Consider the following 9,744-nt stretch of genomic DNA (forward strand, 5'->3'; position numbering starts at 1 on the left):
CGCGGGGCGGGGCGGGGCGGAGCCGGAGCCCGTGACCCGGCAGAGCCCATGGACCTGCAGTCGCCATGCACGGCCCCGGAGCCGCCTGCTGCGCTCTGCTGCTGGTCCTGGGACTCTGCCGGGCACGCCCCAGGAACGTGCTGCTGATCCTCGGTGAGTGCAGCCACCTGGGCACTACTATCCCACGGCCACTCGCCCTCTCCCCACCAGTGCTCAGTGCTGACCCTAGCGTCCCCGGCCTTACAGAGCCACTGCCGCTCCCACCACATCGCTCCTCACTGCTGTCCCCAAACTCTGGTTGTTTCTGAGGAGAGTGCGGTGGGGTCCGGAAGGGTCGGCTCGCGCACTCAGTATCCCCTCCTCTGCCCCCGCATCCCTATCTGATCTTGCAAACCCCCCACCTGTACTCCGAGCAGCCAAGGCTACCTTATGTGCCCCCAGAAGAACCAGCTGGGCAACTATGCAGAACTCAGGGGCCGACAAAACCCAGAGGGCTACCAGAGACCTGCAGGTGCCCCCTCTGCCCCCTGTGAACTTGACCTTCCTTTTCAGACCCCAAAGCTGTGGCACAGGCCCCCACAGCCCACACACCGGCTCAGAAACCCCAAGTTCCTGCAGGCCCTGTTGCTCACGAGACTTCCGGTTTGGGTGACCAGAACTGGCATGTGACACCCCAAACCCTTTTGAGGTCTGGCTTCCTGCCAGGCCCACTCTGATTAACTTTGTGGTCTGGGGCAGGCTATTCAGCTAATTGTAAGATAAACAGCTCTCTTGTCAGCCCCCCTCTCAGGGGCAGGTGAGGAGTCTGCCTAGGCATCTATCCTGCCTAGACTGGGATTAGTGCTGGAACCTTCCAGAGCCCAGACAATGTGGCCCCAGGGTTAGGTCCTCCCTTATGTTGGGCTGCAGGAACAAGGAGCCGTAGACCAGCGTCTCACAATCAGAAACTTATTTCTCATGATTCTTAGGTGCCCATGCCAACAAGTTCAGGTTCTGGTGAGGGTCTCTTCCTGTCTTGCAGACAGCCACCCTCTTGCTGTCCTCACATGGTAGGGGAAGGCCTCAGTCCTTAGATTTGGCCCCACCCTTATGACCTCATTTAAACCTCGTTAAAGACCCTGTCAACAGACAATCACATTGAGGTTAGGGCTTCAACATAAGGATCTGAGGTGGACTTGTGTCAGTTAGGAACTGGGTCACAGCCAAGTGCTGAGACACCTGAGTGGGTTTTAACCAGGTCAGTATTTCCTCCTAGGCTGTGGCCGGGCCCTAGCATGCTGAACCACCCTCCCAGGCTGCTGGGCTGCCATCAGCTCGTACCCAGTATGTCCAGCAGGATGGAGGATGGTGGTCTAGCTGGATGTTGGCCATTCATCTTTGTTCACAGAGTGTACAGCCTCTGAGGCAGGTAGAGGGTGTTGCCCTGGGGTTCCCAGAGCAGAGGAAGAAGCTTAGTGTGGCTACAGAAACTGGGAGGCCTGTCCCTACTGCCTGCTGCCCAGCTGTGTGGTCTTGGGCACTGCATCTCACCCATGGGCTTCAGTTGCTTCACGGTCTTTATCCCTTTGGGGAAGGGGACTGTGTATCAGTGAGAGGCAGAGTGGGATGTGCACAGGCATATCTTCAGAGGGGCCCTGGGTGTGGCTCTCCTGGCCATGGCTCTCCTGGCATGCCACTGCCTTGTGCAGTTGCAGAGCTCAGGATACCTAGCAGCCTGCCACGTCTGTGCATCAGCAGCCTCCTGGTAGTGTGCCTGGCTGCATGTCTGCTGGCGTGTTGTGCATACGTGGATGTCAAGCTTGTTGGGGTTATCCTGCCCCACAGGTGGCATGTTGCTGGGGTACCATGCTCCTTCATCATCACCCCACCTGGGTGCCATGCTTGCTGGATAGCATGCCCACCTGGGTCTCAGCCCTGCCTGCTAGCTTCCACCCAGGCATCATACCTGCTAGTGTGCCTGCCAGGGTGTCGGGCCCACCTGGGTGTTGGGTGTGGGCTGTCACGCCTGCATGGGTGTCACATGGTGTCAGGCCTTCCCAGGTGTCACGTGTGAGGTGCCATGCCTGCCTAGGTGTCACATGTAAGGTGCCACGCCTGCTAGGTGTCACGTGTGAGGTGTCATGCCTGTCCAGTGTCACGCCTGCCTGGGTGTCACGTGTGAGGTGCCATGCCTGCCCATTGTCACGTGTGAGATGCCACGCCTGCCTAGGTGTCATGTGTGAGGTGTCATGCCTGCCTAGGTGTCACGGGTGAGGTGTCATGCCTGCCTAGGTGTCACGTGTGAGGTGTCATGCCTGCCCAGTGTCACGGGTGAGGTGTCATGCCTGCCTAGGTGTCACGTGTGAGGTGTCATGCCTGCCGAGGTGTCACATGTGAGGTGTCATGCCTGCCTAGGTGTCAGGCCGACCTGGTTGTCATGTGGGTGGGGTGTCAGGCGCTCCTGGGTGTCACGTGTGAGGTGTCACGCCTGCCTGGGTGTCACGTGTGAGGTGCCATGCCTGCTAGGTGTCACGCCTGCCTACGTGTCACATGTGAGGTGTCATGCCTGCCTAGGTGTCAGGCTGACCTGGTTGTCGTGTGTGGGGTGTCAGGCGCTCCCGGGTGTCACGTGTGAGGCGTCGCGCCTGCCAAGTGTCACGTGTGAGGTATCATACCTGCCTAGCATCACGCGTGAGGCGCCACGCCTGCCAAGTGTCACATGTGAGGTGCCACAGTTGCCTGGGTGTCACGTGCCCTCGATAGTGCTCCTGCCTGGTACCAGCCACTCAGAAGTCCTGCCCGCTGGGCGCCTTGCCCTCCTCGGCATCTGTGGCCCCAGCCTTGGCAGCACTCCCTCACGCTGTCCCCTGGCCCAGCCCCCATGTCCTCTGTCTCCTGCCTTCCCAGCGGACGATGGAGGCTTTGAGAGTGGCGTGTACAACAACAGCGCCATCGCCACCCCTCAGCTGGACGCGCTGGCCCGCCGCAGCCTCGTCTTCCGCAACGCCTTCACCTCGGTCAGCAGCTGCTCGCCCAGCCGCGCCAGCCTCCTCACAGGCCTGCCCCAGGTGAGGGCCACCCGGGGGCAGACCCTGCCCAGGGCCCAGGCCTCCCCCCGTCTCCCTAGGGTGCTCCACCCCTCCCCATCCTCCAGGCCGGCACAGCGTCAGGGGCAGACCCCACTCTGATCAGCACTGGCTGCAGGCTCTTCCCTCTCTGCGCGCCTGTTTCCTCAGCTGTAAGGGGGCCGCACAGCAGGACTTGGCCACAGGCCGGAGGGGGTTGGCTGAACAGGCTCCTGGGTGGAGCAGGCAGCAGCCCCGCATGCTCAGCCGGCTCCTGCCTCCTGCGTGGGGCACTCCCCGGTGCAGGATCTGCACTGTCAAGGCACTCGCTCTTTTTATCGTAAGAAGCACAGAACTTTGACGCCCTGGCGTTTACTTATTCCTGCTGCTGGGGACGGCGCCGAGGCCTCACACATGCTAGGCAAGTGCTCTGCCCCTGGGCCGCACCCCCAGCCCTTTTTCCAGTTTTATTTTGAGGCAGGGTCTTGCTCAGCTGCCAGACTGACCTTGAACTTGCAGTCACCTGCCTCAGCTTCCTAGTAGCTGGAAGGACGGCGTGGCCACGCGCCTGGCTGACGTGGCGGTTTATTCCGCGGCACCAGGGCGTGCCTTCGCAGGGCACAGCCTTCACCTGGCCAGCTTCAGAACTGCTCCTCTCCCCAAACCGAGGCCCTGTCCCTGTGGAACACCGACCCCAGTGCTCCCACCCTCCCTAGCACCCCCTCTGCTTTCTGTCTGGATTTGACAACTAGGGACTCACGCAGGTGGAACCGCACAGCATTCATTCCTTCTGTGAACGGCTGATTTCACTCAGCATGTCCCGGAGGTTCGTCCCCATTGAAGCATGCGTCAGAATGTCCCTCTTTTGAGGCCACGTTGTACCTTTTCATTCTCCTGGTGTGCACGCCAGCTGCTTCCACCCCGGCCATTGTGACTAGCACTGCGTGAATGTGGGCATCTGGGCTCTTGTCCTGGGTGTGCATCTTGTGATAGTCCCTCGTCCTGAGCAAGTGTGTGCTCCCCTTACCTCCCCTGGGGAGGCTGGTGCTGAGAGCAGGCACGTGCAGGGGTCTCCTGAGAGGTCCCTCTTTGGCGGGAAGGGGTGGTGGCTCTCCATTTCTTCCTTTCCCCGTCCCTCTTTCTAGACAGTCTGAGGTTTTAGCACATATGATTTCTTCTTTCTTTCTTTCTTTCTTTCTTTCTTTCTTTCTTTCTTTCTTTCTTTCTTTCTTTCTTTCTTTCTTTCCTCACGAGGAGGAGAGTGAAGGCCACCTGTCATGGGCCCCTCCAGGTTCTCTTCCTCCTGCCCTTGCCCTGCCCTCACCAGAGGGGCCAGTGGGCAAGAAGCAGGATGGGGAGGACGTCTCCCAGGGTGCTGACCACCCAAGAGGGGCATGGATAAGCCTCGGAGAGCGGGAGCTGGGGTCCTGGCCTCACGGAGTCCCTCCCGCAGCACCAGAACGGCATGTACGGCCTGCACCAGGACGTGCACCACTTCAGCTCCTTTGAGAAGGTGCGGAGCCTGCCGCTGCTGCTCAGCCAGGCCGGCGTGCGCACAGGTGAGGCGCCATGCCCCAGGGCAGGCTCTGGCCCCTTGCTGGTCCCCTCTGCCCTAAGAGAGAAGTCACGGCCCGGGAGGTCTGCCCTTGAGCCTCCCTGCATCCTGCCTTGGACACTCGCCCCAAGGACCTGGCTGCACAAGAACCAACCAGGGGCTATAGCACACTGATGGCTGAGGGGGGGAGAAGGGGACAGAGGGGACCCCGGACCAGCCTCTGCCCACCCCCAGGCATCATCGGGAAGAAGCACGTGGGGCCGGAGACGGTGTACCCCTTTGACTTTGCGTACACAGAGGAGAATGACTCTGTGCTCCAGGTGGGGCGGAACATCACTAGAATTAAGCTGCTGGTCCGCAAGTTCCTGCAGACTCAGGACGACAGGTACGAGGAGGCCCTGCATCTCCGTGGCTACTCTGGACACACATCCCAGCATCTTCAGTGGGGATTCCTGGAGTCCCCAGAGAGCTGGTATGGGTTGGGAGAGAAGATCCCAGATGCTCAGTGTGGTCTGGGCAGAGGAAGAAGGAACGTGAGGAAATGGAGGCAGAGAAGGTGATGGAGACCTTCAGATAGAGGAGCAGACAAAGCCAAGAGGGTGTCCCCTAGAGGAACTGGGCTCTCCAGGGTGCAAAGCCAAGGCATTGGTCCACCTGCTGACCTTGACTCCCCCATCCAGGCCTTTCTTCCTGTACGTCGCCTTCCACGACCCCCACCGCTGTGGGCACTCGCAGCCCCAGTACGGAGCCTTCTGTGAGAAGTTCGGCAACGGGGAGAGCGGCATGGGGCACATCCCAGACTGGATGCCCCAGACCTACGACCCTCAGGATGTGCTGGTAGGAGGGGTCCTTGCCATGACCAGCCCTAACCCAGGACCCTGCCCTGCTCAGGGCCTTTGCCTCAGACGATGTGACATTAGCATGCAGGAGACCTCTGCTGCAGTGGGTCCAGGTCCCCTCCGTGGGGCCACAGGGAGCCCTGGAGATACAGTGTGCTCCCTCCAGAGCGAGGCTGTTCCCTGATCCATGCGCAGGAGGAAGGTGGTGGCAGGCCCCAGGGAAAAGGCTGGCACCTCTGTCTCCTGCCCCACTTCAGTGGTGGGTCCCCACCTGAGCCTGACTTACTACCCTCCTAACCTCCCCAGGTGCCTTACTTCGTCCCTGACACCCCAGCAGCCCGAGCTGACCTGGCTGCTCAGTACACCACCATCGGCCGGATGGACCAAGGTGGGTTCCGGGAACGCCCGCAATGGGTTTGCCCAGGCTGGGACCCTGTCTGGGCTGGGCTCAGCAGAGGAGGGCCCCCCATGGTAGAGTGTAGGCGAGGGTCAGTGTGGAAGGCCCAGGCCCTGGGCCAGGCCTGGCAGGACCTGCATTCTGGCTCAGGCAGGCTCAGGCAGCCCGTCTCCAGGGTCACCTCGGCCCACTCTGAGGCCAGGCCCCCAGGCGTCCCAAGCTAAGTGAGGACTCCAGACACTCTCCCAGCCACGGATCAGGGTCAGGGCTTTGGAGCTGCCTGGGTATGCCAACGTGGACGTGGACTCGGGAGGTGTGTGGATTTTTTGGCGGCTGCTGTAACTAAGGACCACAAACCGGGGTGCTTAAGACAGCAGAAGTGTGTGATCTTCTGGAGGCCAGAAGTCCAAAGTTACCGTCTTCCAAAGGCTTTGCTCTCTCCAAAGGCTTGGGGCCTGCTCGGCCGTCCAGCCCTTGGGGTCCCTCTGCTATGGCAGCATCGCCGAGACTCCAGCCTCCACCTCTGTGGCCCTCCCTGCTGTGTCTCCTGTTCTCACAAGCACCCTTGTCATTGGGTTTAGGGCCCACCTGGGGACTTCAGGATGGTCTCGTCCCCTTAACTTATATCCGCAAAGTCCTTTTTCCAAAGAAGGTCACATTCTCAGGGTGGGGATGGACATATCTTTAGGGGGTGCACCTTCAGCCTGCTGTAGGAGGTGGGTCCTTTTATCCCGTCTCTGTTGGTGCCTTTGGGGACCCTGGTAATGGAGGTGTAAAGAAAACCCTATCTTCCAGCCGCTGCTCATGCTGCCCCTCTTTGCTTCACTGGACAGATACAGAAGTCCAGAAAATTCAGAAACCAGTGTGGGGCAGTAGCAGCTGCCTGGGCATGACAGTGGTGACCAGGGATGACCAGGCCCCTGGAGGCCCCTGAGCAAGAGGCCTGGTTGTCAGGAAGGGCCACAAGGGGCTCTGGGGCTGCCACTCAGTGGTAGAGTGCGTGGCCAGCATGCTCACGTCCTGGCCCCACCCCAGGACTTGTGAGGTCCCGAAGGTCACAGAATGCGGTGGCCGGTTATGAAGTGTGAGGGAGCGCCTTCCCCGTCCCTCGTGGGCCTGCCGCTGAGCCTGCGCCCTGCGCCCTGCCAGGGATTGGGCTTGTGCTCGAGGAGCTGCGTGGAGCTGGCGTCCTGAACGACACCCTGGTCATCTTCACGTCCGACAATGGGATCCCCTTCCCCAGCGGCAGGACCAACCTGTACTGGCCGGGCACTGCCGAGCCCTTGCTGGTGTCATCTCCAGAGCACCGGCAGCGCTGGGGCCAGGTCAGCGAGGCCTTCGTGAGCCTCCTGGGTAAGGCTGAGTCTGCCTCTGCGGGGGAGGGGGAAGTGATGTTTGACGGGACTGCCACGTGCCAGGCCTGGCTCTGCAGCTGTCACCCAGCGGTGCTCCCAACACCTGGGCAGGAAGGGACAGCCACCCCATCCACAGATGACTACCAGGATCACCTGGCGTGCTCCTTAATACCCAGATCCCAACCCTGAGTGCCTGACAAGTCCCAGGTGATGCCAGCGCTGTGGGCCCAGGGCCCTACTTTGAGAAGCACAGTGACCCGCCGTGCCCCTGGTGACCCTGCTCATCTCCAGCGCTACGTTGCAGCTGAGTAGACAGCACCACAGGTGCAGGAAACTGAGAGGCCGAGGAGAGCTAGGCCCTGGCGGGAGCTGGCCGTGCGTTGCCCTCTGCTCTCAGGAGCTCTGGGCCGGCTGGTCAGGGCCACTGTGCGCCTGGCTCCCTCCAGCTCACGGCCTGTGTCTCCTTCCGCCCCAGACCATGAGCCAGGGAATGCTGTGACCATGGCAGGTGCATGGACAGGCCCTCCCTGCCTGGGGCATGCCTTCCTGGTCTGCAGGATTTTAGAAGGACCCTAACTATCACCAGGTCCCTGAGGGTGTGTCCCAAATCCCGCTGGTGGTTTGGCTCAAGGCGGCTTAGACGCCTCCCCTGGGCTCCGCCCTGCAGGGACCCTCCTGAGGTGCCCCTTCCTTTCCTTCCAGATCTCACGCCCACCATCTTGGACTGGTTCTCCCTCCCCTACCCCAGCTATACCATCTTTGGCTCCAAAACCATCCAGCTCACAGGCCGGTCCCTCCTGCCAGCACTAGAGGCAGAGCCCCTTTGGGACACCGTCTTTGGCAGCCAGAGCCACCATGAGGTCACCATGTCCTACCCCATGCGCTCTGTGCACCACCAGAACTTCCGCCTGGTGCACAACCTGGGCTTCAGGATGCCCTTTCCCGTGGACCAGGACCTCTACGTCTCGCCCACCTTTCAGGACCTCCTGAACCGCACCGTGGCGGGCCAGCCCACTGGCTGGTACAAGGACCTGCACCACTACTACTACCGCGAGCGCTGGGAGCTCTACGATGACAGCCGCCACCCCCGCGAGACCCGGAACTTGGCTGCCGACCCGCGCTTCGCCCAGGTCCTGGAGCTGCTGAAGGCCCGCCTGGCCAAGTGGCAGTGGGAGACGCAGGACCCCTGGGTGTGTGCCCCTGACGGCGTCCTGGAGAAGACGCTCTCCCCGCCCTGCCGGCCCCTCCACAACGAGCTGTGACGTGCCCAGGGCGCACACCGCCCCCTCCTGGACGCGGAGGGACGAGCAGCCCGCTCCCCACTCCTCTCCTGAAGGGGAGACCCTGTGGGGACACGGCGGTCCTGCCTCTGAGCCGCGCCCTGGCACAGGAACTGCCGGGGCCGCCTGGGACAGGGCGGGATCCCCAGCCCATGCTTTCAGGGTGGACTTGAGGATCCCAAGATAAAGGGGCAGAGAGTGGGGACCCTATTTAGTGTTTGGCACCAGGGATGTTTCTGACCCCTTCCCTGGAGGGAGCCGGACATCTGGCCTTGTCCACCTGACTCTAGGGGAGGCCTTGACCGCCCCTCCGTGGCCTCCCTGCCGTTCTCTGCCCACAGTCCCGGATCTGCCCCGGGGGATTCCCACTGATTCTTGGCAGAGACAGGTTTCGTCCTGGGGCCTTGCTGGGCAGAGCTGGTCCTTCCCTCAGAGTGCCTAGGAGGAGGCGTGAAAGGGCGCCCTCTGGCTTGGGATGCTTCTTGTGTGACACCAGGCTCTGGCTCCGTCCCCATCCTGCCTCTGCCTGCCCAGAAACTCAGCCTTGAGAAACTCGGAAGAGGGCCTCTCCCTCTGTCTAGAGGGGTTCCGTTCCTCCACTCCACTCCCTGTGGGGCTGGGGGAGGATACCACGGCCTGAGCACTGCAGAAGCTTTGTGTTGTGGTAAAATATGTGGAATCCAGTTTCTGGGCTCATCTATGATAATAGCAACCTGAATTCTAGGTCGGTGTCCTGATCCAGGGACACTTTTTCAAAATGGTATTCAGTAGCCCGGGAGGTGAGTCAAACCCGGGTGGGGGGCCCTTTGCCCAACAGTCTGGGGCATGGAGGCCACCAGGCAGACCCACTGAGAATACTGTTTCAGGAACTCTATTTACAGGTGAGCACACAGGGGTCTGTGACCTAGGGGGACTGACACAGCTCTTGGCCATCAGGAGCTGAGCAAAGTCAGCCAGGGCCATGGTGCGCGGGGTCTGTGCCTCTGCCCTGGGTAGGGGTGGCAGCAACCTTGGGGACACTGAGGGTCCCAGCTGGCTGCTCCAGAGGCTTTGGGAGAGTCCCTTTGATACCTTGAAATGTGAAAGGAAGGGCAACCCGTGACCAGATCAGGAGTTTATCCAGTTATCCCAAGAGGCCTGGGACCCCGGACTCCGAGAGCCCCCCAAACAATGCAAGTGCTCTTAGGGTCTCCAGTTCAGCCCATGCCCCTGGTGAAGGGTGCAGGGTTCACACAGTGGGTATAGGTGACCACTCTTGGTGCCCCTCATGGTGA

At 61.2% G+C, this 9,744-nt stretch overlaps 1 protein-coding gene and 1 long non-coding RNA gene across 3 annotated transcripts; both read left to right on the plus strand.

Annotated features, from left to right (window-relative positions):
- Position 1: 1 nt before the first annotated feature.
- On the plus strand, positions 2 to 9,153 carry SGSH (N-sulfoglucosamine sulfohydrolase). 2 transcript variants are annotated; one of them, XM_079134918.1, is made up of 8 exons: positions 2 to 153; positions 2,887 to 3,047; positions 4,498 to 4,603; positions 4,834 to 4,984; positions 5,280 to 5,436; positions 5,745 to 5,826; positions 6,985 to 7,188; positions 8,171 to 8,417. In XM_079134918.1, the coding sequence occupies exons 1-8, from the start codon at positions 66 to 68 to the stop codon at positions 8,263 to 8,265; spliced, it is 1,044 nt and encodes a 347-aa protein (XP_078991044.1). In that variant the 5' UTR covers positions 2 to 65; the 3' UTR covers positions 8,266 to 8,417. The 2 variants fall into 2 exon arrangements, with proteins under 2 accessions (XP_078991044.1, XP_078991043.1); XM_079134917.1 differs by having other exon boundaries at positions 3 to 153; positions 7,893 to 9,153.
- Positions 1,750 to 2,662, plus strand: LOC306658190. The gene is made up of 3 exons (XR_013762983.1): positions 1,750 to 2,054; positions 2,459 to 2,489; positions 2,646 to 2,662. It is a non-coding gene; the product is annotated as an uncharacterized lncRNA (long non-coding RNA).
- Positions 9,154 to 9,744: the final 591 nt, after the last annotated feature.

The sequence above is a fragment of the Sciurus vulgaris genome (assembly GCF_902686455.1).
Source record: "Sciurus vulgaris genome assembly, chromosome: 3".
Taxonomy (NCBI): Eukaryota; Metazoa; Chordata; class Mammalia; order Rodentia; family Sciuridae; genus Sciurus; species Sciurus vulgaris.